The sequence below is a fragment of the Alternaria incomplexa genome, assembly GCF_024043165.1.
Source record: "Alternaria incomplexa strain BMP 0042 chromosome Unknown scaffold_1, whole genome shotgun sequence".
NCBI lineage: Eukaryota > Fungi > Ascomycota > Dothideomycetes > Pleosporales > Pleosporaceae > Alternaria > Alternaria incomplexa.
Genome location: NW_026249850.1, coordinates 3348312 through 3373766, shown reverse-complemented (window position 1 = coordinate 3373766; position 25455 = coordinate 3348312). Strand labels below are relative to the sequence as shown.

Below are 25455 nucleotides of genomic sequence, written 5' to 3'. Positions count from 1 at the left end.
ATGATGGGATAGACATGTAGATATATATGTATTGGACGAAACCAAGGCTGCGCCTCACTCTGTCCAAGCCACCACCGCAATGGGGCTGCAAGTCTCACCCATGAGCCCCTTTCGAGGCAACCATATAACTGAAGTTGAATGATTTGTTTTGGTTGGTTACTAATGTGGGGCCATGACTTCTACGGCATTGACGGCAAACCCTCGATCTTGGCGCTGAGAGCCTGCCTGCGCGTGCGCGTACGCGTAGCAGCCGATGGTCCAGCATGTGTCCATCACTTTCCAAGAGCCTTCAGCCTCTCGTCCACCAGCTTCGAAACCATCTTCTCCAGTATCGCGAATTCTCCATTCGATGACCCTTCAAAGTATCCAGCTACGCTCTTCTCGACGTATTTGCCGACTTGGTCGACCTCGACATTGACGTCCTCGCCCGGCTTCTTGCTTGCCGTGACGACTTTCTCTTGCGTGTAGGCAATCAACATGACCTCCCACCAACCCTCAGGACCATCCTGCACCTTTGTAACCGTCAAGCTAGCCCCATCGATTGTGACGTAACCCTTCTCGACTATGTATCGCAGGACCGATGTATCGCGAGGCTTGAAGCGGAAGGTAAGCGCGTTGCCGTCCGGTGTTACCGACTCGATGGTGGCGATCGTGTCGACATGTCCTTGCACGAAGTGACCGCCCATGCGGGTGTTGGCAGAGACTGCGCGCTCTAGGTTGACATTGGAGCCCTCCTTCAGCGACCCCAAATTTGTCCGTCGGAGGGTTTCGGGAGCGCATCCGATCTTGAACGATGACTTGGTGAATTCCGTGACGGTGAGACAGGTGCCTGGTTGGATTAGACCACGAGATGAAGTATAGTAGCGCCAACGTACCATTGACGCTGATACTGTCGCCCAGATGGGCGTCCCCCAGTATGTCCTCACATCCGGAGATGGTCAACGATGTGCCGCCGCCTCCCGAGGCCGTCTGGTCGAGCTTCTCAAGAGCGGCAACAGCTAGCCATCGTCAGCCGAGCCGCGCAGGAAAGACAATGCATGGTAGCTTACTGCCAATGGTTTCAACGAGACCAGTAAACATGGTGGGGTGGGTAATTGGAGAGAGAGACTTGGTGGGGTTCTGCAGCTAGCGATGAGCCTCGGATCACCGAACTGGAGCTAGCCCATCGTCGGGAATAGGTATGCCGTGGAAGCATTCCGTTACCCGGCACATATCGTGATTCTACATACACCACATCGAAATGGCAAACATGTTGCTGAGAAGCTCGAGACGCGCTTTCCAGGCGACGGTGACATGTTCACGGTCCAATTGGGCACGACCCAGCCATGTTCGACGGCTAGCAACTGAGGCATCGAATGCAGATGCGTCCAACCTGCCTCTAGCCGGCATTAAAGTGCTTGATATGACAAGAGTACTTGCTGGAGTGAGTCATGATTCATGAACTCGCGAGAAACTCGACTGACTTCTAGTAGCCATATTGCACGCAAATTTTGGGTGATCTTGGGTATGCGATGGATGACCCTGTACGGCCCAACCGAGGTTGGCGAGATTAAAGACCCAGGAATTGACATTGTGTTAGAGCAGACGTGATCAAGATTGAACATCCGACAAGAGGAGGTGAGCAAGACGAAATCTCAAGCTCAAAGGTTACCTTTCAAACTGATTGATTTGGCCAGATGACACACGAGCATGGGGACCACCTTACGCGAAGTACACCGATAACCAAGAAGGGCCAGGAGAGAGTGCTTACTATTTGGGTGTTAGTACAACACCGTAATCACGTCTCTTCTATGGCTCACTAAGAATAGGTCAACCGTAACAAGCGATCGATAGGCCTGTCTTTCCAGCACCCAGCTGGTGTAGACATTTTGCATCGCCTGGTGAAAGAATGCGATGTTCTTGTCGAGAATTACCTTCCAGGCTCTCTAGCAAAGTACGCTATGGACTATGATACCGTGTCAAAGATCAACCCCGGAATTATCTACGCCAGCATCACAGGTTACGGCCAAACAGGGCCATACAGAAACAGAGCAGGTTACGACGTCATGGTTGAAGCGTACATCTCCCGACTCAGTTTGTTAACACCATGTCAATGCTAATACAAACCAGCGAATTTGGCCTAATGCACATCACCGGAACCCGCGATGGCCCACCCGTTAAGGTCGGCGTAGCAGTAACCGATTTGACAACCGGTCTCTACACCTCCAACTCCATCATGGCAGCTCTCTTCCGGCGCCTCAGAAACCCAAATTCCAAGGGCCAACACATCGACGTCGCGTTATCAGACTGTCAAGTTGCCACCCTGGCCAATATTGCCAGCTCCACTCTCATTAGCGGAAAACGCGACACTGGACGCTGGGGAACTTCGCATCCATCAATTGTACCGTACAAGGCGTTCAAAACGGCAGATGGAGACATTTTGCTCGGAGGTGGAAACGATAGGTTGTATGGAGTTTTGTGCAACAGGTTGGAAAGGCCCGAATGGATTCTCGATGAGAGGTTCAAAACGAACGCGTTGAGGGTGCAGCATAGAGACGAGCTAGAGGAGTTGATTGAGACGGAGACGAAGAAGAAAACTACGCAGGAATTGCTCGACGTGCTCGAGGGAAGTGGAATGCGTAAGTACCAACGGTATGCCTTGGAGTTCTTAGCTAACAATTCCAGCGTACGCTGCTATCAACGATGTTCAGGATACCTTGAACCACGAGCACGGTATGTATATTATCCCTGCCGGAACAAGTGTTTCTTGTCGATGCTAATCTGGAGTAGTGCTCGCAAGAGACATGGTCAAAGAAATCGAGCACCCAGCATGTGGACCGATCAAACTAGTCAACACGCCCGTGAAATGGTCAGACTCGACTCCAGGCATACGACTACCTCCACCCACATTAGGCCAGCATACAAACGAGATACTCGGTAACACACTGGGGATGAGTCAAGAAGAAGTGGCCAATTTACGCAGTGAAGGAGTTGTTGCATAACTTATACCCACTGCTCCAGCTCAGGTCTTGGGTCTAATATGCCACAGTCAATATCCAGATATTCCGCATATTCAGACTTATATCTTAAGCCAAATCTGTTCTTGAGTTCAGCTTCAAGTATCCTGCCCAAAGCATTGAACCTGTGAAGTCCTAAAACGTTTTCAGTGAAGTGATATTCTTCCTTCCCGGGATCTCTTAACACCAGTGAATATGCATCCTCTTGTACCCAATCGTTGATGATGATCTGAGGCTCAGACCAAACCGAAACGTGAAGCAACCGGCGATAGACGATAGTGGAACTGGTGAGTTCAGGCTGGATCGGGTTGAAGCGAGCTGCAACATAATACCCGTCTTCTGGTTTGCTACCCCAACCTCGATCCTCCCTGAGTTGGTGTATCTTCCAGATCTGCATTAGGGCAAGCTGATGGCGTTCTTCTCCTGGAAAACTCCTCGTTAGGGAGGCACTTGGATGACCATCCATTGCTGGATCTTGGAAAGAATCAGGTAGAACGAGAAATTCGAGAGGGCTGCACTGTGCGTACAACCACTCAAAAAAGCCATCAAAGACCGGATGATGTCGAGGTCTATCCTCCAAAGGAAGTCGCAAGCTCTCTAAGACGGGGTATTTCGCGAATTCCTCGGACACTATATTGTGTCTTCTGTCCTCTGCAACAGCATAATCTAATCTTGGAGTGTCTTCAATCATAGCTGCTACGGCAGCGAAAGGCTCAACAAAAACACGTGGTGCGTATACAGTTGTGAAGACGAAGTTGCGAAAATATGACCGAATAATGGCTTCAGTTTGGGGCTTTGGCCATTCGTAGTCCTTGTCAATGGATAAAAGCTCGGTGCCGCCAGGATAGACCCATGGATTATTCGTGGGACAATGCATACTGGTGGACAAGTAAGCTAATACCAGCAGATACAGATCCATGACGGCGTGGATCTCCTCCATCCAGGTTGCGGCTGGAATAGAGGGACAGCCTGGCGGCACCTCGGTCTCATCCAGAACCGCGTCAAAGAAGTCTTTCGAAGGGTAGAAAGAATAATCGCCCTGTGCGTGGTCGTAATGGCAGCATGATTCCCAGGGTATACGTTTCAGGCGGATAGCAAGTAGTGCGTCGTCAACAGCTGGCGGACAGGGTCTGCGATGCAGCAGGTACAAAGCGTGAGATTTGCATTTGTCGTCGACAGCTTGCTTGAAACGGCGCGAGATGCGTCTGTACTCAAGCAATTCTGGCAGGGTGGTGCTGCACTCGGCGATGCAGAGAAGTATTTCGGCTGGGAGGCTGTCCATATTGGAGGAAATGAATTTGCACTATTTTAGGTTGGTGAGCTGGTAGATCGTCAAGTACCTAGGTAGTGCTGGTGAGACTAAAGAGCGAGCTTCTTTGTTCTCTCCGCATCCCCGCGCGATCGCATGGCGTTACGTCACAGCGTGTCATGGGCGACGCGACGGTTGTCCAGGGCAACGGCGTTCTGGCCATGTTGACCGACACGGGCGCGTGCACGAGCGGCTCCACATGCATCTGGTACACCAACGTTGACTGACATTTTGCCTGCATCGCCAAACCAGAAACAAAACATAGTCACAATGGAGCCGCCACCACGACCCTCAAGTTCGCTATTCGATGTCTTTCTGCGCCTGCGCCCTTCCAACTCGGGAAGTGCGCGCTTCCTCAGCGTCGAAGAGAGCGAGAACCATCATCCAACTCATATAACGATACAACCGCCAAGCCAAGACAAACGCAAGCGCGCTGTTGAACGGTTTGCTTTCACGCAAGTCTTCGAGGAAGATGCGCGACAAATGGATCTATTCAAGGGCACTGGTGTGGTTCCCATGATTGAGGGTGTCATGGGCGCGCCAGGCCACCACGGCCGAGATGGACTTCTTGCAACGCTGGGTTGCACTGGCTCTGGAAAGGTATGCAAATCTTGGACAGCGCCTACAATTCTGCATACCAGGCATTAATGCGATCACAGAGTCACACGATCCTCGGCACCAAATCCCAGCGCGGCCTTGTTCAGATGACACTGGACGTCATTTTCCAAGCATGCGACGAGCAGCTCGTACAATCCCTCTATGGCGCCCCGGCGTACTCCTCGCTCGCAAATGCAGATGTGTCAGAAGCACAAATGTACACTGCGACCGCATACATCGAAAATATGTATGGCGACAACAACCAGTCGGGTCGCTATTCACGAGCGCAAACCCCCGTGGCAGTAAGTCCGATCCCATTTAATACTGGAGAATGCAGAATTTGAGGAACGCGTGCTAATGGAACAATACGATTGTAGTATATTCTCCACAGGAAGCACATACAAGTCAAACAAAATGCCACGTCCGTCTACACTCCCACAATCACCCTCGGTGGCCGATATCCAGATACCCACAGACCCGAGCGTAGAATACGCGATCGTCATGTCAATGTACGAAGTCTACAACGACCGCATCTTCGACCTGTTGAGCGGAAACGCCTTGAAGAACAAACAGCCAAACGTGAAGCGCAGGGCGCTCCTCTTCAAGAGCACCGAGAAGAGCCCAGATCGAAAGGTCGTCGCTGGTCTCACCAAGATCATATGCGGAAGCTTCGAGGAAGCTATGATGGTGCTGGAAACAGGTCTTATGGAGCGCAAGGTCACTGGCACGGGAAGCAATGCTGTCAGCTCGCGGAGTCATGGCTTCTTCCACATTGAGATCAAGAAGAGAGACGCAGAACGCCAAGGTCCATGGTCCAGCAGTAACCTTACCATCGTCGACCTGGCAGGTTCAGAGCGTGCCCGAAATGCTAAGACCGCGGGTGAGACGCTTGCGGAAGCTGGCAAGATCAATGAGTCCCTCATGTATCTAGGTCAGTGTATGCAGATGCAGTCAGACAACCAAGGCGGCTCAAAGGTGCGTATATCTACCCGTCTCATCATTACTTCAACTAACATACTCTCAGAACATTGTGCCCTTCCGCCAGTGCAAACTCACGGAGCTTCTCTTCTCAAATTCGTTCCCTGCCTCCGCCCGTCAAGCACAATCGCACCGTCAGCCTCAAAAGTCCATCATGGTCGTGACGGCAGATCCCAAAGGCGACTACAACGCCACGTCGCAGATTCTCCGCTACTCCGCTCTCGCTCGCGAGGTTACCGTGCCACGCATGCCATCCACCTCTGACACAATCGGTGTACCTCTCAAGCGCCCTGGTACAGCCTCCTCGGGACGCGCAACCCCTTCAGGCCGCACAACACCCTCGGCTGTAATGGAAGAGCTTGAATATGCCAACGCCGAAATCGCACGTCTTACCTCGGAAATCGAAATCTTCGCACTCCGTCTCACCGAGGAGACAGCTCGCAGGAAAGCAGCTGAATCTTCCTGGGCCGCAGCCGAAGATCACATGGTCGACCTCGAGCAAGAGATCCGCGACGAATGCTATCTCGAGATGGAAGCTGCCGTCGAACAAGAACGCCGAAGATGGCAGACGGCACTGGACAACGAACAAGACAACCAGCAAGCACACATCGACTCCAAGATCGACGTCGTCATCCGAGCGACCAAGGCACAGATGAAGCAAGAGATCAAGGTGTACGAAGACCCAGACCCAGAACTCCGCGACCGGGTCGACGAACTGGAACGAGAAAACGAGATGCTCCGGGCCAGATTAGAGGCCAGTGAGCGCGAGACGATGCAGCGCTCTGCGAGTCCGATCAAGAAGATGAGGATTCTGAAGAGCAAGAAGTGGCAAGATCCTGAAAGCACGTTGGGGGGATACGGCATCGACGATGAATGAGTGACGACGTTAATGGCTTCGTAACGAGGTTATGCACGGGTTGGCGTTTGGATTACTATGGCCGTTTTAGGCCCGGTTCTTGCTTAGCTATACTTCTCGAGATACCACGCTTTATGTTTAATTTTCCTGGATAATACAAGGAACTTTCCTTCGTCTGAACTATTCAATTGCAAGGTGACTGACCAGAACGCTGAGTTGTATTACTGTATGCATGCATCTCGAGCTTCACTTTCGCTGCGTCAAGAGGTCCCTTAGTGAAGGTTGCTCTTTGCCCTTGGTGAAAGCGACCAAGCGCTCCACATCCTCGCTATCCATATCTGACAGCTCGTCATCACCAGCATCCTTAGCAGAGGCTTCTCCAGCAGCATCCTAAACTACTTTCTGTCCATCTCCCATGCCATCCAGCGTGCCATCAGCACCCAGTCCCGTTCCGTCCCCCTGGTAACTATGGCTGAACACCTCAAAATTGTCGTCGACAAGCCAATTAAGATCTTCGCTCTCTGGCCGTAGTGTTCGTGCGAGACCGTTGCCGGCTTTGGGGTAATGTGCGGGTGGGTCGGTGTCGTAGCCGTCGTCTTCTTCGTACTGGTTGCCTGCGAGATCTATTGTTGTGCGCGGCTGGTGGCTGCTCTCGCCGAGGAGTTGTGCTTCTGCAGCGTCCATCTCGGAATGGGAATGTGATGAGAACTGCGGTGTGTGGCTTGTAGTTGTGTGGCCGTTTGGAGTCGAAGATATCTGACCAAGATTAAAGGATGGTGGGGGTTGGTAGTTGGTGTAGTGTTGGGTGGATAAGGGCTGTTGTTGCGGCGTTTCTGACTTGATGGCTGAGGTCTCGGGTATAAGGCTCTTTACGTTCGGAGGGAATATGGGTAGTTCTGGATGTCGGATCGTAGCAGTCAGGAGGAGGCCAACTAGCTGATTCTGTGGGAGGGTATTGAAGTATGCGCGTTTCTGCTGGAATTAGTATACCAAGTCCTGGCAAAGATGCCTGTTTTGAGCGATCGCGTAGACCTACCTCATCTATAGTCAGATCCTCCGCAGCGACCAGATCCTGTGCGCCGTCTACGACAGACTGCTTGGCCCGTATACATGGCCCACACAGCCACTCCTTCTCCAGCACTGTGACGACCTCATTATCAATGGGCGGGTTGTGGCAGTATTGGTGATAGGCGGTACTACACGCATCACAAAATACTATCCGGTTGTTTGACGGGTCGGTCTCTCGATGACAGGTCTTGCACTTCGCAGCAAGTAGTGTCTTGGTAGACTTCCTCCGCTTCACCCCCTTGACTGGCTCTGGAATGACGGGTACAAATGTGACGGGCTTGTTGACGCTTCGGCCGGACTTGGTTTGCGTGGGTAGTGGGGTGTACGAGTCTGAGACGTCCGAGTCGTCGTTGTCGTTCTACATCATGTCAGCACACAGTCGCAGAGCACTCCACGGCGACTGACGTTGCTCTCCTCGTCGCTCTCAGATCGCTTCCGCTTGCCGCCTCTTCCTCCACGTCCTCCGCGACCGCGACCGCGTCCCCTTCCTCGCCCTCTACCAGAGCCGCGACCAGAGGAAGGGCCCGACGGTGATGCGCCGACTTCCGTCTTCAGTCCACTTGGTGTGCTAACTCGTCCCCCTCTTCCTCTACGCCCCGTACTCGCTGCTGGCGGGGGCGTCGGCAGTTTGTCGCTAGTCACGTAACTCTGCAAGATCTCTGCCCGCTTCGCCTCAAAGGCAGCACTGCCGGCGGCATGGCCGTTCTTCCCTTGGATGCGTTCGAGAATCGCTGCCGTAGATGCCGAGTACTGGCCGAAGTTGGGGCTTCCAGCGGCGCCGCTGGTCGTAGGAAAGGTAGACATTTGCGACGACCATGCAGTGGGTGCTGCCGACTGCGGTTCTGCATGTGGATGCGGAGGTGCGGACATAGTGGCTGCGCCGCCGATCGCAGTTGGCGCGCCATTGCCAGCGCTAGATTCGTCGTTCGGTGGGTTGGGCGGGTTCATCCTGCTCTAGCTAGTCCCGCGACTGTAGCTACGCAGCTAAGAATGACGCGATTATGTTTGTGGAGCAAGTAGATGGCATGCTGCAAGTTGACAATCAATTCGTGAGAGGCCGCGGTTCTGGCCTAGCTTGACGCTAGCGCGAGTAAGAAAGCGCATTGCATCACTGGTCGCCCTGGCTCCTACACCTATTCCTATCGAAATGTGATATTTCCCTGTATGGTTTGCGCCGGATCCTAACATGACTCTATCTTGACGTTGACTACATAACGGTCCTCGTCTCTCCTCTTTCAGTCACACACTATGCCCTAGAAGCCTCGTACGATATATCCCTCCTAGATGCCGTCTCGCCCGGCGTCATCATCTCGATTTCCGACTCCGATTTACCGGCCTTGACATACTTCTGCTTGCCCATGGTATTGCCCAGCGCAGGGAAGCACAGTCCCGGGTGGAATACTGTTTGCGCCGCCACCGTAATCGCAATCATCACGCCCTCTAGTATGATAAACTCAATCTCGTTACGCATGAGTTCACCTCCCCAGCCTCCGAGCAGTTCAGGAATGCGATACACGCATCGAACGAATATAGCGGTGTATGCGACTACAACTGCGCCGCAGAAGAATCGGAAGCGTCTGTTTGACCAGAGGCTGAGCGCCGAAGCAGAGAGCTGATCGCGACGGTGGTAGGTGCGGATACTATACTCCAGTACGAGGAGGCCGAATATCACCAGTACTATTCGGTTGTCAGCTGATTTACATGGTAAAACATGCGAGTTCAAACTTACCAACAACCTGCCAGATGATACCCGCAATCATGAGATCCGTCCCAACGTCTCCAATGCTCTCGCCCGGGTCTGCCGTGGCCGCCAGCGCGCCACCCGCACTCTGCATAACCAACGAAGAGATGTCGCAAGCGATGAAGATATAGGTGTACCAATTCGGTCGGACTCTGCTCCATTCCTCGCCAAACTGGATGACCACATGCTTAAGTGTCAAATAGATACCAGCAGCCAAGAAGGCAGGCGCAAAGATGACTGCCTCAACTGTTAGCAACAGTTTCTTCCCAAGCCTGCTGGTGAGGCCACTTACGCATGACGATTTGAATAATGAATCCAGTATTATCCCAAGGATTTCTATTGAGCATAATCCTGCCAATGTACCCAAGGCATTCTGCCAAACATCCCAGTCCCACGCCGATCATATAAGTCCATGTCTTGTGGCGAATACCAAAGTAAAGCTGCGCGATGAGGGCGATGCCGAAGAAACCAGCGAAAAATGTGTTGGCCGCGAGGTTTGGTGTGTAACCGTAGATGGTGGCATCGACTGGACACTCAGGTGAGATATTAATGCAGAGTTCTGTGTCGCCCATTGTTGGCGTTTTGGTATTTATGATTCAATGTAAAAGTAGGTTTGTCGTGTCAGATAGCTGTAGCGTTCAAGAAAGACTTCAGATAAGCATGCCTTGAATGACACATCCATCTACTCATATATGTACTGCTCGAGATGCACACACAATCAAGTTGGTGGCTTGCACTGCCATTATCATACTCCTCCATCATCGCCTGTTTCTGTACGCACTGCTTGCAATTCTAAATCAGGAGTCGCATGTCGAGTCGCGTATGCCCAATATGGACCATCTTGCGACGCGGGGCGTATGTCGCAGACATCCCTGCTCCACTTTTCGGAGGGTTATGGCTTGGGGCTTCGTCTCTGCCTATGGAAATGATGGCTGAGCTGAACTCGCACGTTTGCCTTAGGGTAGTCGGGAGGCCTAACGGGCCGTGGCGCAGGCGAAGCAACTTTCATCCGTCTCAGGTCAGCTTACGTTGATCAACTTCCAGCTCTGTAGCCAAGGCTGAGGCTTGACAAGGTACTAGTTCCTTATAGGGCGTCAGGCGAGACATTTAACGCGTCCTTCGTATAAGATCACAGTAACGCGTGTGCGTCGGTGTAGGCGACCAAATGGCTTTCACTTTAAGATGACTCGCTATACTATGTGAGCATATGACAGACAAATTCAGATGGGATGAGAAATAATTAGATGGTTTCTTGATTCGGAGTGATTATGTGCAGTTATGTACGGTAGTCGCTATATACTACAGCTTGTGGCTGCTCATCGACCATACACATCGTAGTTATGGGCGTTGATCAGCGCCATACCCTCTTTCCTGTATGTGTCCGGCTCCAAATAACTTGTGACATTGGCGTCGAAGACCATGTCCATTGGGTTGGCGTTATCGTACGGAGCCCACATGGCCTCTGTTCCGTTGTAGTCGTATGTCTCCCTCCACGCGTTGGGATCAAGGTCGTGGATGAAGCTGACCCAGTTGCTGTTCATGAACCTGGAAAGATCGCGGTAGCTCTCCGTTTTGTTCTCGAACGGAGGAGCGGCAGCAGGGAGGTAGCCGACACCCTGTAGGTTGAGGAACACGAAGGAAACCTCCTGGAAATGCGTGACACCGACTGCGGCGGGAAGGCCAGCCGGGATGGCGTTGAAACGGTAGCAGTATGCAGAAACGTTGGCAGCAGCCCATGTCTCGCAGGTCAATCTGCGGTTGGCGATGAAGACCTGATCACCAAAGTATGACGCTGAGCGGCGGTACTCCGGTCCCCATTCAGGGCCCAGCGTGAGGTTACCCAAGCTTTGAATCACATTGACCGAGGGATCGTTAGGGTACGCTGCAAGTAGTTGCTCAGTCAGGTTAGCAGGAACTCCGTCTGCCATGATGAAGGTGCGAAGATCCTCAGTGGAGTTCACAGGCGCAGGGCTGAAGGCTGAGCCCTCATCCGAGTTGGCACCCGAAATAATTGGGACATGAACGAACTCGCCTGTGTTGAGCTGGAGCGAAGTGCGCTTCTGGATGAAGTCACCATCCAGACAAGGCATGAAATTCGTGATGTTGAAAGTCGGAGTTGTCGTGTTGAGTGCAGTGTTGAGCTGCTCTGCGGGCAGCTGGCGAAGACATTCGAGTGGGCTGGTGGTGTTTGCACAGTTTGTTCGGCGAGTGAGCTCGTTGTACATGTCGGCGTATCCTACTGCTGGGTCGGGAAGACGGCCGAAGTTAACAGGGTTACCACTCTGCAAGATAGCACCACGGAAGAGCTTGTCATCACGTCCACTGTAGGCTGTCAAGTGGAAGCCAACAGACGCTCCACCAGCGCTCTCGCCGTATATGGTAACTTTCTCTGGGTCACCTGTTTCCTGTCAATTCATGGGCTTCAAGTGTCCCAATAGAAGAACGTACCTCCAAAAGCTTCAATGTTCTCCTGTACCCATTGCAGTGCTAGGCGTTGATCCCTCAGGCCGAGATTGAGGTTGCCAGTGTCCCTGACTTCTTCACTTCCACTCAGGAAACCCCAGGCAGATAGTCGGTAGTTGATGGTAACACCAATGATGGGCTTTCCAATCTTTTGGGCGTTCTCCACGGTGAAGGACATGTTGTAGCGCTGATCGATACCTCCTCCTTGGAAGAAACCGCCTCCATGAATCCAGAATGCGACTGGAAGCTTGTCCTCTGCACTGCATCCTGCCGGGCGGATAACGTTCAGGTACAGGCAGTCTTCCGATATCTAACATAAGGAAACCAGGTCAGTGCATGCAAACTGGCTATCTGATTTGTTCGAAACTTACCGGGTAGTTCCATTGATCAGACCCATATCCGTAGCACTGCAAGGTCTGTTAGCCATGTCTTATAAGTCAGGCAAAATTATGTACCTCAGTAGAGTACTGCGTCGCCGGCTTTGCCTCATCCCAAGTAGCATTGAGGCTGACAGGGTTTCTGAAGCGAAGACTCCCAACGGGCGGTTGAGCATACGGAATACCCAAGAAGAAGTCCTGATCATACTCGGCAGAGTGTGCGCCGACATACGTTCCGTTCTTCGTTTGAGCGGTGGGCGTAGCAGCTTCGGAAGCTGCTAGGCCGAGGAACAGCGCGGCCGCTAGAGAGTTGCGCAACATCTTGACAAGCGATGACAGATGGGATCAAGCCCAAGCAATCGGTAACCTCAGCCATGCTTTATAGTGACAAGCCTTAGCTCGCTGTCGCTCGATAGCCTCGTCTCGGGGGATAAAGTTCGTGTCGTCCAGCGCGACTAGACATCTGCCGCTCCGTCCTTGAATCCGGGGTATGACGGTATCTAACGCCAAAAATGAAAATGGTCCGAACCGAGGATGGAGTTTTGCGGGGATCATGACATCGTGACGCTCGTTGGTTTTCTCGGGAGGTGGAGAAGCACGCACGATCAGGTTTGCTATTGGACAGATGCGACCCGATGTTTACCCGTAGACCTCCAGATGCCTCTTAGCGTGGCAATCTGGGCGATGCTGTGGGGTGCAGGAAAGGCACACCCCAACGGCATTTCTGAGTCTGGGGCTCAGACTAACCCCGGTGTTTTGGCCCCCAGAAATCCTCTCCTTCCCACTTTGATCACGGAACACAATACACGGGATCGTTGAGATACTCCCATGGCATTGAGTGGAGATGCACGTACTAAATGCGCAGTAAGTACTGCTATGCATACACAAGACAAAAGGTCTACAAATGCCTTCGGCAATTCCATCGGAGACACTACGGCATTCTACCATCGGAACAGGCATCCGCTCAATGAGGCTCTTCTACCGACTCAGCTTTCTGTCCTATCGCCAAGGTTCCTTACTCGGTAGTATTGGTAATTGTGGTGCGCATCGCGATTCACACAGAATCGGCCTCACCAGAACTGTCTTAGTCCTTTCTCTTCATTTCGGGTTGCGAGAATTTTGTCGCCGCGACAACTCCATTCGGTCTGCCATCCGCGGTACTTGACCTAGGCAGGTATGCATGCGGCGATGTGATTGAGCTAGGCATCAGTGGTTTTGGACAGCACACGCATACTAACAGGTGAGGGCTCCACCAGCCTAATCGTTCTGGGGCAGGGCCTGGAGTTACAACCGCAAATGCCTCCGCTCTGCGAGTGGCCAGTACTTCTTTCGAAGCGGCGTCCATCACAAAGAGGTTTCTCGAATCAAACTCCATTACATATGGAATCAGGCTGGGGAGAACTCGCCGTTGATCGTGTGTAGCAAGGACGTGGGCGTGAAGTGATAGACTATCGTTTCGACTACGTGATATCATCTAGAATATACTATTATCCGCGCAAGTGAACGGTCCGTTCAATGTGCTGTTGGGATCATTATAGATGTCAATAAGCGCCTTCAATGATGTGTACAGTCCTCCTATCATGAGGAACAACGTCACCATCATGATGCCGTAGTTGACAGCGGCTACCGCCTTCTTCCGTGGTGAACTCCATTGTGTCTTCCAATTCAGATGTAGCCAGAAAATGCTCGTGAGCCCAAAGGTGAACCACGAGATGAAGATGGCGGACGAAATGTTGAGGATGGACGAGAATATGGGTATCGCGTTGGAGATGACGAAGGAGACGATCCAGAAGAGGGCACCGAGGCCGATCCAAAGGGACCAGGTGAAGGCGTTGTGTACGTTAACAGCCTCGGGTTTCATGTTACGCATGAGAGTGATGTACTATATTGACGTTAGCTTTGTCTTCTTTCTCGCGGGAGAAGAGATCGTACCATAAACTTGATGGCAGTAATACCGATGATCAGGCCAGTTCCCAGCACGGAAGGGATAAGAATGCCGTAGGCAATCTTAGCTGTCAACTCTGGCGCAGAACCGAGCGCAGGAGATGTAACTGCATCGCCTGCGAGGCCGTAGATGACACAGGCGACCACAATGTAAATTACGACCTCGAAGGACTTCTGCATGAAAAGAGCCGGGGCGAAGTCCTTGGATGGGTCTCGCATCTCGGCCATAACGCTTATGAAGCTTTGGTTCCCCGCGAAAGCAAAGGCAACATTGAGCAGAGCATTGACAGCCTCGACAAAGCTAGGCTTTCCGACCAGAACTATCTTGGCCTCGAAACCTGGCGGAGCTTGTGGTCCACCGACACCAAGCGCGATCATGACGATCAGAACTGCAGCTACGATGGAAATCGTGCAGACCCAGCTAGCTGCGGCTGCAAAAGAGAGCTTTCGTGGGATGCAGAGCAGCCAACAGAGAATATGAGGGAAAGCTAAGAAAGCCACCGTGCAGAGGGCATGCCGCGAAAGCGTGTTGAGTGCGACCGACAAAGTAATGTTTGCCGAAGCGCAGATAAGAACGAGGTTGAAAACGAAAGCTATTCCAAGGAAGCACTCGAATGGCTTGCCTCCAACGTACAACGCGCAGTCTACCAGATTCGTGACCATGGGATATTTCCTGTAGAACTGAAGAAGGATGTAACCGCAATAGGTCGTCAGACCACCGAATCCAAGGATCGCGATAATTCCGGGGATCAGACCGAGCGTCTTTAAAGCGGAGGGCAAGCTGAGGATTCCGATTCCGACTTCGATGGTGATCAGGATCACACACGCTCGCCATCGGCCCAGTGTACGGTAGTTCTCTCCCGGAGCATTAGGATACTCGGTCGCTCCGGCAAAACCGTCGCCTGTCCATCCGGTCGTTATGTCGGTGTTGTGTCCGTATGCCTCCATATCGTCTTTATCCGACGCGGTCGTGTGAGAAGCAACATCGCCGTTGGAAGGCGCTTGGGGCTCTTTCTTTAGGAAGGCTTTTAGACCCATGGTTGAGATTTGACCGTAACAACGTGTTACAGGGTCTCAGGATGCAATGAACGAAATATAGCTTGGCAGCGAGGAGCGGCGACGCTGGGTCTTTTGAATCTCCTCGCCTCCTGTATCGGACCTCTGGGTCATCATCCTAAGACGTAACGTGTGCTAGTGGCCGAGCAGATCCTGGGTGATCGCCTCCCGGCGACTAATGCACATATTGACTTGATTTCTGGGTAGCATGACGCACCTCCAATGGATCCGCTGTCAAGCTTGCCATAGCTGAATGTAGTTTGTGGGGGAATGAACACAAGGAGGCTACATGCGGCATAGGCATCAGAAAACATCCTCGCTGCGTAGTGCAAGTGCAGAAAGGGTCCTGAACTTTGATGAGAAGTGTGGGTCATCGTGAGTAATAGTTTGCGCTGAGACGTGACCGTGTCGTCGCGAGCTCCACATATCACGTAAAAGTCTTCGAGAAATTCTTCGTGCCGGAATTGGCCGCTTGGCAACGTCCTGGAGCCACCCGAAAAGCGGTGCTAGATGTGACGTATTAGCTGATCGTGCTAGATGTCTGTCATCAAAGAGTTCGTCGGAGTAGTGTAAGAGATGCAGTCGACAAGGTGATGCCGTGGTCAGCGGGAGGGAGGTGGGACCAAAGCGGGCGCTAGAGACTAGGCAGCTCCCTCCAAGGCTGAGGCGGCACAAGGCACGCGACAATAGCACGCAGTCGTAATGCTTTCTGTTGCACGGAGTTCAATGCTTTCAGAACGTGTAGTTATTGTAGCGAATTCTATCGACTAGCCTCTCTTCTGTCTCATCAATGTTAACACGACACTTACGAATTGCGATGAGAGCTTCTTGTCCGTTGAACTCAGTGGCTGATAGCTGCGATCATTCGCAAGTGCACACATCTGCGTTGACACCGGAACGCATGATGGTACAGTTCCGAGGGCTGCGCAATGATTTTGGGAGACTGCATGCAAACTTCTTATCGCGAGAAGATAGCGTATCGAGGCGGTAGCACTACATCTAAGCTGATGGTGTTGCAAAAAGGTACGGCCGGGCCTTGATTGGCTCAAATGCAGGGCAAGAATTAGCTCGTCCTTGGCCGTCATGGGCCTGAAGGTGGTTTTGGTGTCTGGACTTTCCATGTTGTGCTTGGTACCCGGTCCGTGGAGTACCTGGAGACAAGACTTCGGGAGACGGTTCAAAAATGGGCAAGCGATTGTCATAGCAAACATGACGTTCGACAGATGATCAGTTGATGGCACCCGAACCAAATGAGCCGCGGAAACGGCCATTGACACTAAGTCGCTTCCCAGTTTAGCGTTTGACTATTGCCACCGCGCCTTGTGGGGCTCACCGGGGAATAGAACAACAAGGTTCCCCAATGTCGCTCCAGCGGCATCTTTGCGGGAAAATCAGCGGGTATGTGAAAGTCAAGTAGATATCGAGATGGACAACCGCGAGTGAGAAGGTCTTGTGTTGAGCAGGCCGATGAGTGTAGATGGAAAAGCAGAGAAATATACTCGCCAAGGACTGCCGATCGTCCCGTTCTAGTGCACTCGCTGGTTGGACGGCAGGTGGCACCGACCCAGGTGCCAGAACTTTCCCTCTTCTACTCTCTGCCTTCTTGTACCACACACCGCCATCGCACAACCTTTGTTCCCGGCCATCGTGCGTGAATTTGTTTATTACTGGGTCATTCAAGGCCAAACGCAGAGAAAGCTCTACTCACATAGCACGCCACCCCCGAGCTAGACGACGACTGCGTGTTGGCGAAGCCGTAAGAACCAAATCAGGTTGCAGAATGTCATTTCTTACCAAGAACCGAAGAACAAGCCCTCAAGATGCCTCCGAAGCCACCCAAGAAAAATTTCCCGCCGCTCAGCTCGGCCTCCTAGGTATGGTTTTCCCATGCCACCGACACTAGTTGTTGTTCGCCCGAGCCTCGCACTGACAGCACACTCCAGCGCTGGTTCGAGTCGCAGAGCCAATTGCCCTTACTTCGATACTCCCATACGCATGGAAACTCGTCACCAACTTCCAAGTTGGGTCCGAAACGAGCGCACCGTTCTTTGCCGGTCTGCTCATCTCTGCCTTCTCGCTCGCCGAGGCATGTTCAGGCATGTATTGGGGCTCAGTCTCCGATCGTATAGGTAGAAAACCCGTTGTCATACTTGGATGTCTTGGGACAATGTCCTCTTTGCTACTTGTTGGCTTAGCTCCAAACTTTTGGGTCGCGCTCCTTGGACGAATCATCGGCGGCGCACTCAATGGCAACATTGGCGTCATCCAGACCATGGTTGGAGAGTTGGTCAAGCGACCAGAGCATGAACGTAAGTGACCACAATTACTTCTTTCGGGCATTGCTAACTAGAAACAGCAAAGGCATACGCGGTCATGCCATTCGTCTGGAGCATTGGTACTATCATTGGCCGTAAGACAAGATCAATCCATCGACTCCTGCTTATTTGTACTAACTACAACAGCGTCGATTGGCGGATACTTTGCTGAGCCTGCTCGTAACTTCCCATCTGTCTTCAGCCCCACGGGTCTTTTTGCGAAGTTCCCTTACCTACTTCCAAATATCATCTGCGCTTCCTTGCTTCTGCTCTCCATCTTCATGGCATACTTCCTTCTAGAGGAGACTCACCCGGACAAGCAGCCACGAGGCTACTTCGAACAATACGATGCGGCTGTCGCAGAGACACCTCTTCTGCCAGCTCAAGGCGCGACGGCCGATGCGTCGGCAAACCTGACCGCGGAATCTTACGGCACCTTCAACGCCGTGGAAGTCGAACACGACGAGATCTGGCGGGTGCGCTCTAACGGCGACTGGGTAGAATCTCCGACGAACGAGAAGGTCTTCACACGTCCAGTCATCATGTTCGTCGTCGCCCTAGGGATCTTCACGTACCATTCCGTAAGTCTCCTAGTCCATCACAACGAACGAACAGCCGGCTAATTATATACTAGATGACATACGATCACTTGCTCCCCATCTTCCTCCAAGACAAACGCGCCGACGATGACATGAACGCGCTCGACCTTTCGCCTTCGTCATTGGGAGGTGGGCTTGGCATACCCATCCAGAATGTGGGCATTATTCTTTCCCTCAACGGCATCATCCAGCTCGCGATCCAGGGTTTCGTCTTCCCTCTACTGGCGGATTGCTTTGGCGTATGGCGTCTGCTTCTCATGGTCACACTGGCACATCCGATCGCATACTTTATTGTTCCTTTCTTACAGCTTCTTCCTGAGAACTTGGTCTATCCTGGTTTGTTCGCTTGCTTGACCGTACGGAACTTGACGTCGATTCTCGCCTTCCCCCTACTTCTGATCATGATCAAAGAAGCTACGCCCGATAGATCGCATCTTGGAAGAATCAACGGGTTGGCTGCATCTACCGGCGCTGCCTGCCGTACAGTAGCAAGTCCCATCGCCGGTTTGCTCTACGGCCTCTCTCTCGAGCTTCACTTCACGCCTTTAGCTTGGTGGGGTTCCGCTCTGGTCGCAATTTGCGGAGCTCTTCAGGTGCCCTTTCTCAATCGCGCAGCGCATGAGTGTCACGCTCGAGTGCGTAACGTGGCTAGCGACTATCTGACCAAGGAGCGTCGTCGGAGCGAAGTGGTTCGCATTGTAGTAGAAGATCAAGAGTAATCGGTGCAGCAGGTCTCGCGCATGATAAGCATCAGATTGATTATAGACGAGAAGTTGGCATGGTATTTTGGTTTGTTCGTTTTTCCATATCGACTCGCTTGTAAAAAGCGAGCTTGCTCCTCGGCGTCTTGGGTACAACGGCAACTATACCAGAACACAAGGCATTGGCGTTTAGCATAGGTCTCTTGGCGTTTACTGTATTTGCATTGGCATAGATCACTGTTACCATTTGCATGTTTGGCAACAAGGACAATACGACACATTTTCCACAGGCCGAAGTCACAGTAACTGCCGTTGTCGATTGTGCAGCTGAGAGCACTGGGGTAGAACATAGCATAAAGTCAGTCGTTCATGCGAGGTCCTCCATCACGGATGAATTCTTGAAACGGCTGGGATGCCATGGACACGGGGAGTACGAGAATAGCAATGTGTCAGGGCTCTCCGAAAGGGCAACCCGACAATACCCCGAGGTAGTGAGATGTAATCAAAACAGCTCTTTAGCTGAAGGATGGAGGGTTGTTGCCATCTTCTGTGCTACTTCATGATACTCTGAAAGCCTTCGATAAACCCAAGTTCATCACATAGCCGAGTTCGCTTGTGTACTCGTGTCGTGACACCTCGTAGCACGGCCCATCGCGAGTCGCGAACACGAGGTGCCCTGGTGCCGTCATTCCCGCGCTCACGAAGCAATCGTCTGCGCCTGTGTTCCGAGCTGACACCGCCACTCCCGGCCGTTCACGACATCTTTTTGCCCTGTTCCACACGCTGCAAGGTACCCGTGCGCCATGTCTCTAAAGCTTGTTGTCTTATCCTTGCATGATGCGCAATGTCTGAGAGGCAGGCAACCGCAACCTCCATTTAGAAGTCAGATCAGCTTTTCGATAGTGCACAGTATTGATTTGCAGAGGGATGTTGAGTTGTCTGCGGCCGATGAATCGCGCATTTCCATCCATGGGCTCACTTGCCCGCCCAACTCGACCAGAAGTACCTGAGGTGTTAACACGACGAGCCGATGGCTTTCCCACGGCACTTCAAAGCTCTCGTTCATGCCACGCTCCTTCCAATAAAGCAACCAAGCCTTTGAGACACGACCTTCCGATGGGCCTAGGATGTATGTCACTCGAAGCTTGTTGTTCCTGACGCTTGTTGGCCGCAGCGATGGCGGAACACCCATGAAACACGCTCGTGCATATTCTTCAGAACGACAGCGTCATGGCTACAGTTGGTCGGCGGCTCCGCCCAAAAAGGAAATACAGGCAACGGAGATCGACTCGGCTAGGCGATACGGCTCTGGACGGATGCAGGAGAATGAACGGAGTGGAGAAGATGCAGGAGGTGGGCAAGAATGGAACCCTCCAGACGCCCATATGTGGCGCATTAGTGAACTCGAAATATCCCTACTGACGATGAACAGAAAAGCAACAGAGCTGGGTTGCGATGACCTGTCGACAGCCTGCGGCTCTGCAATTCTATCCGTAAGACTGATACTGGGCCCCGACCAGTCGTTGGCCTGTCGCACAATATACTTGACGCTCTTGGCTTGCCAAAATACACACAGCCGACGCCATTGGCTCGTACCTGCATGATAGTCTACTCCGGTGGGCTATTTAGGGCGTTTCGGAAAGCGCCCCTGTTCGCTTACGATGTGCTCACGCCAAAGCCATCTGACTGGGATCCACCATCTTTAGCCAGGTCATCTTGTAACCGACGACCCTACTGCCGAGTGGGCCTGCAGAGCGCGCGACAACGACCGACATGGAACCTCCTTGGGCGACTCGTTCTGATCGTGGCTGAGCATGCGAGTCGGAGGCCCTCGGTGGACCAATCCTTTAGAAATGTTTCGAGACGGCTTGTTTCGAACGAGCGCTGGTGGTAGAAGTATATCTTGACCCTTCGTCCTCCTCCTCAGTGCATCTACACACGCTTTGTTTTCTAATCACAGCATTGCATTTGCTGCTACTTTCGCTTCCCAAGACGAACATAGTCGCACTCTTTTTGACTTTGTTCTCTTGTTAGACCGTCATTCGTTAAGGTCCAACTACAACATACATTGATATTCGCTTTACTACCTAAATTCGATTTCGACGTTCATATATCACCATGAAGTCTACCTACGCTCTCTTGGTCACTGGCCTCGCCGCTCAACAAGCCGCGGCCACCTGGAACTTCTTCGACAACTTCGGCACTCCCGACTACAGTAACAACGTCTGTGACGATAAGCAGAAGGGCGGCTTCAACTGGGCCGATCTCATCGATGGCCAGGATGTTGGCAACTATGGAGACTTCGACTTCTCTGGGGGCTGGAAATGCTCAAACTCCTTCGGCAAGCGGGACTCTCTGAGCAAGCGAACCTTTGGAAACAAGTGCATCAAGAACACCATCCAGAAGAACAAGCCCGCTGCATTTGGCTGTGCCCAGCGCGGTTTCTCCATTACTTACATGGACGTCTCGGCTGAGTTCGACGCTGAGCTCGAGCTCCACTACAAGATGGGAGACGGATCCATCTGCAAGCAACACAGCAGCTGCTCGGCTGGTGGATCAACACTGCAGAACACCCAGTGTGGTGGTGCAAAGTCCGTCGAGGTCTACCTTGGATCTCACTACAAGGGTGACAAGGAGTCTTGCGAGATCGGTTTCCACAACATCGGCTTCGACTGTGACGCTGAGAAACCATACACTCCTCCTTCGCCTCCTTCGCCGCCCCCTCCACCTGAGGTCCCCGCCTCAAGCGAGGTTCAGTCTTCCACCATCGCCATCGAGTCGTCGACTGCCCCAGCCTCCAGCGCTGTTTCTTCCGCTGTTGAGACTACGGCTTACTCTACCATCGAGACTACCGTCGTCTCATCTGCTGTTGAGACTCCTGCTTCTTCATCCGCTGTCGAGACTCCCGCCACTTCTGCGAACGAGTGTGGACAGTACGGTGGAGAGGGATGCCCACCCGCCGAGACTCCTGCCTCTTCAGCTGCTCCCTACACCAACAGCTCCATGCCCGCCTACACTCCTCCAGCTTCCTCCGCCGTGGAGATCACCAGCTACCCTGCGTCGGTTCCTTCCATCAGCACCGCTACCCCCCAACCGGAGTCTTCCACTGTTGTTGTGCCACCCACATCTGAGAGCTCTGCTGCTGCTGGCTGCGGATACGGAGAGTCTTGCGAGCAGTCATCCACTGTTGTAGCCTCTTCCGCTATTGTCTCCTCCGCCGTTGTTTCGTCTGCTGTCGTCACATCTGCTGTCCCAGCTACCAGCTCAGCCGCTCCTCAGCCTTCCAGCCCCAGCTACCCTCCCGTCGACATCACCGACTCGGTTCCCAAGTGCATGAACTCGTGGCTCCAGATCTCGGCCCCAGACTGCAAGGACAACACCGACTCCAGCTGCTACTGCCTCAAGCCTGAGTTTACCAAGAACGTCATTGACTGCATCTCTGCCCGCTGCGGTAGCGACGACGAGATTAGCAAGGGTCTGCAATACTTCATCGGTATCTGTGCCCAGCATGTCCCCGAGAACCCTTCCATTGTCGGAGACTGCCCTTCGTACATCCCTTTGAACCCTACCCCTGCTGCTCCTTCTGCTCCTCCCGCTCCCCCTGCTGGTGGTGAGAGCTCTGCCGGCCCCTCTGCCCCTGCTTCGAGCGCGTACGGCCCTGGTCACCCTGATGAGACTCCCGCTGCTAGCACCACCACTGCTGCCGGCGAGACTCCTGCCATCACTACCGCTGTTTCTTCTGTCACCATGACTGAGGTCGTTGGCACTACCACTGCTGCTGGCGAGACCCCTGCTGAAGAGACACCTTGCACTACCATCACATTCGGCACAACTACCCTCACTGTCCCTCAAGTTCACTTCACCACTCAGCCCGCCTCTGCTGGCGCCAACCCAACTGAGCCCGTTGCTCTTGTTCCCGGCACTGCTGAGCCTCCTCAGACCCCAGCTGCCACCACACCTGCAGGTGGTGCGCCTTACCCCATTCCCTCTACCATGGGAACCGCCACTGTCCCGATGGGCACTGCCACGGGTACTGGTGCCGTCCGCCCCTCTTCGCCAGCCGAGTTCACCGGCGCTGCCTCGCCGTTCAACGTTGTGCCCAAGGGTGCTCTGTTCGGTGCGGTTCTTGCCTTATTCGCATTGTAGACGCTATACATTTTAATGTAGTGCAGCTTTCCTTTTCTATGTCTTCGCTGTTTGTATTTAGCGGTTGGTGCGAAACATGATACACAGTCCGCATCTGAAGAAGCGATGGTGTAATACATGGGTTTTCCTTGGAACCATAGAGTATATAGACAAGTATACATATGTGATTTACAACTCATACCCGCTCTCTCGTGATCTTGGTTTGCGCAACGTGTGGTGAGAGATGCGCGTACAAACCAAGTGTTAGTAGACACCCATTTGTGGACCATGGGATAGCTCTTTGGGCTAAGGTAGCCCCAGACTAGGGAATGTCGTTGGCATGTGAGAAGATTGGGGTACATGGCCAAACTGCCGAGGTCCGTCAAGAGCGGCTCCTGTGCGCAACCTTCAGGGATCGTCATCAATGCTAGCTTCCCCAAGACTCCGCGTGTGCCGTCTAATGACAATAACAACAGCCCCTCAAACTATGAGCCCGAATACAATCGCAGACGCGCACCATGTCGTCTGGCGCATCGCAGCCCACGCCGGGCCCCGCTAAATCGCAACCAATCGACCCGATACTGCGCAATGCGCTCCGCTACACCATCTCGGCCAAGGAGTACCAGCTGCTGCACCAGTACCTCCTTTCGCGCGCTCCGGTTGTCAAGAAGCGCACAATAACCCCGAAACGATACGACGCTATTGTCAAGGGCCCGGATGACTACAATGTAGCCGCCTTCCGCGCGGCACTGCGGTTAGGCATCGTGACCTTCTCGGGACTTAAGGCATGGGAAGTCGTCAAGACCAGGCTTCTGTCGCGGGGGACAGCGAATAGGTGGGCATACGTCTGGTCGCGTTTAATCGATGCGCATTAACAATCCCTTAGGAACCAGCCCAGAACCTCAGTCTTCAAGTCACCCAACGTCCGCCTCAGCAGCTCCCTCGCCCTCATACTCCTTTTCCACCGCCTCCTCCGGCGCATCTTCGTGCGCATCCGCGAGAGCCTACTCAGCCATGAAGGCAAGTCGTTCCGGCGGCGGAATCCACGCATAGCACGTTCCTTGACGTCGAAGCTGGCACCGGCTATTGGATCCAGCTTAGCAGGCTTCTTCCTCGCCGTGTACCCAGGGGATCAGCTGCGCGTCACAATCGCCATCTACATCATGACAAGGGCCCTGGAATTTGGCTACAACTACCTGGAGGAGCTGGGGTACATGAAGAACAGGCCCAGTTGGTTCGGCTCCTGGATGATCATGCCAGTCGCTTGCGGACAGCTACTGCACGCTTTTGTCTTCGACCGCGACTGCTTCCCCTCTGGATTCGGAGATCATATCTTGAAGAACTCGCCAGAGTATATACAGAAGCGCCCCGAAGACTATCCCAGTACAGCACACTGGCCAGGCACATTTGACATAGTGGACAACCTGGCAGAGATCTCGCGACAGCGCTGGCCACCCTTCGTATCGCCCATCCTCTTCCCCAACGCTGAAACGCTGCCAAAGCGGTTGGCATCCATCTCTCCGATAACGTCTCCCGCGCATCCAGCCATCAAGTCCTTGTCATGCGCCTTACTCCACCCGCAAGACCCGTCATGTCTACGCACCTACGTTCAATACTGGATCCAAGCCTTCCCCAAAATCGCCCGCTTCTTCACGCTCTTCTTCACAGCCATGAGCATCACGAAATACAAAGCCTTCCTCTCCGCTCCCATTGCCTCGTTGAACAGTCTGGCCAAGCGCATACTGCGCATGTCGCTCTTCCTTTCTGGTGCCATAGGAACGAGCTGGGGCTCCATCTGTCTCTTCCAGAACATACTTCCCCGGGCTTTCTTGTCAACACAACGCTGGTTCCTGGGTGGTTTCATAGGCGGACTCTGGGCCTTCTTGGAGAGGAAAGGCGGAAGGAGCAATTTCTTGTATACGGCGAGGATGTCGATCGATTCCTTGTGGAAGGTGGGTGTGAAGAGGGGGTGGTGGAAGGGTTTCAAGAACGGGGATGTGCTGCTTTTTGTGGTCAGTTTGGCGACGGTTAATGCTCTGTACGAGGTATCGCCCAGATCGGTCAATAGTGGCGTTGCGAGGAAGGGCTTGGGTGTGTTGAGGGGTGAGGGCTGGGTTGACAGAGCGGTGGTGCCGAGAGAAGATGAAGGCAAAGAAGAGTAATGATATCCAGCTGTTTACGCATACAGCTTTTGCTCACTGAGCATGATGACAATGCGTTTCGAAGTCACAAGTACATATGCAGTATTCAACTTCAGTATGAAAACATTTATTCTTGACTCCGTTGCTCTCGAAAGGATTGAACAGTTTTGAGTGGGGTATAACAAGGCC

General features: G+C 53.0%; 10 protein-coding genes across 10 annotated transcripts; 5 read left to right on the top strand and 5 right to left on the bottom strand.

Annotated features, from left to right (window-relative positions):
* Window positions 1-272: 272 nt before the first annotated feature.
* Window positions 273-1080, bottom strand: J4E90_001199 (uncharacterized protein; the record flags this gene model as incomplete). The annotated part of the gene is made up of 3 exons (XM_051430789.1): window positions 273-829; window positions 876-998; window positions 1050-1080. The coding sequence occupies 3 exons, from the start codon at window positions 1078-1080 to the stop codon at window positions 273-275; spliced, it is 711 nt and encodes a 236-aa protein (XP_051296276.1).
* A 169-nt stretch (window positions 1081-1249) lies between these two features.
* J4E90_001198 (uncharacterized protein) lies at window positions 1250-2981 on the top strand (the record flags this gene model as incomplete). Its single annotated transcript, XM_051430788.1, has 8 exons — window positions 1250-1423; window positions 1473-1504; window positions 1580-1617; window positions 1677-1759; window positions 1809-2056; window positions 2110-2618; window positions 2665-2712; window positions 2770-2981. The coding sequence occupies 8 exons, from the start codon at window positions 1250-1252 to the stop codon at window positions 2979-2981; spliced, it is 1344 nt and encodes a 447-aa protein (XP_051296275.1).
* A 1594-nt stretch (window positions 2982-4575) lies between these two features.
* Window positions 4576-6757, top strand: J4E90_001197 (uncharacterized protein; the record flags this gene model as incomplete). The annotated part of the gene is made up of 4 exons (XM_051430787.1): window positions 4576-4905; window positions 4965-5149; window positions 5280-5877; window positions 5927-6757. 4 exons carry the CDS (start codon window positions 4576-4578, stop codon window positions 6755-6757), a joined length of 1944 nt encoding a protein of 647 aa, XP_051296274.1.
* Window positions 6758-7126: 369 nt separating this feature from the next.
* Window positions 7127-8608, bottom strand: J4E90_001196 (uncharacterized protein; the record flags this gene model as incomplete). The annotated part of the gene is made up of 3 exons (XM_051430786.1): window positions 7127-7708; window positions 7773-8162; window positions 8210-8608. 3 exons carry the CDS (start codon window positions 8606-8608, stop codon window positions 7127-7129), a joined length of 1371 nt encoding a protein of 456 aa, XP_051296273.1.
* A 442-nt stretch (window positions 8609-9050) lies between these two features.
* J4E90_001195 (uncharacterized protein) lies at window positions 9051-9841 on the bottom strand (the record flags this gene model as incomplete). The annotated part of the gene is made up of 3 exons (XM_051430785.1): window positions 9051-9481; window positions 9534-9782; window positions 9838-9841. The coding sequence occupies 3 exons, from the start codon at window positions 9839-9841 to the stop codon at window positions 9051-9053; spliced, it is 684 nt and encodes a 227-aa protein (XP_051296272.1).
* Window positions 9842-10861: 1020 nt separating this feature from the next.
* Window positions 10862-12706, bottom strand: J4E90_001194 (uncharacterized protein; the record flags this gene model as incomplete). Its single annotated transcript, XM_051430784.1, has 4 exons — window positions 10862-11943; window positions 11994-12318; window positions 12380-12415; window positions 12464-12706. The coding sequence occupies 4 exons, from the start codon at window positions 12704-12706 to the stop codon at window positions 10862-10864; spliced, it is 1686 nt and encodes a 561-aa protein (XP_051296271.1).
* A 1153-nt stretch (window positions 12707-13859) lies between these two features.
* J4E90_001193 (uncharacterized protein) lies at window positions 13860-15367 on the bottom strand (the record flags this gene model as incomplete). Its single annotated transcript, XM_051430783.1, has 2 exons — window positions 13860-14267; window positions 14318-15367. 2 exons carry the CDS (start codon window positions 15365-15367, stop codon window positions 13860-13862), a joined length of 1458 nt encoding a protein of 485 aa, XP_051296270.1.
* A 1798-nt stretch (window positions 15368-17165) lies between these two features.
* J4E90_001192 (uncharacterized protein) lies at window positions 17166-19018 on the top strand (the record flags this gene model as incomplete). The annotated part of the gene is made up of 5 exons (XM_051430782.1): window positions 17166-17259; window positions 17329-17694; window positions 17742-17795; window positions 17848-18281; window positions 18335-19018. The coding sequence occupies 5 exons, from the start codon at window positions 17166-17168 to the stop codon at window positions 19016-19018; spliced, it is 1632 nt and encodes a 543-aa protein (XP_051296269.1).
* A 2100-nt stretch (window positions 19019-21118) lies between these two features.
* On the top strand, window positions 21119-23146 carry J4E90_001191 (uncharacterized protein; the record flags this gene model as incomplete). Its single annotated transcript, XM_051430781.1, has 1 exon — window positions 21119-23146. One exon carries the CDS (start codon window positions 21119-21121, stop codon window positions 23144-23146), a length of 2028 nt encoding a protein of 675 aa, XP_051296268.1.
* Window positions 23147-23643: 497 nt separating this feature from the next.
* On the top strand, window positions 23644-25287 carry J4E90_001190 (uncharacterized protein; the record flags this gene model as incomplete). The annotated part of the gene is made up of 2 exons (XM_051430780.1): window positions 23644-23960; window positions 24012-25287. The coding sequence occupies 2 exons, from the start codon at window positions 23644-23646 to the stop codon at window positions 25285-25287; spliced, it is 1593 nt and encodes a 530-aa protein (XP_051296267.1).
* Between the last annotated feature and the right edge of the window lie 168 nt (window positions 25288-25455).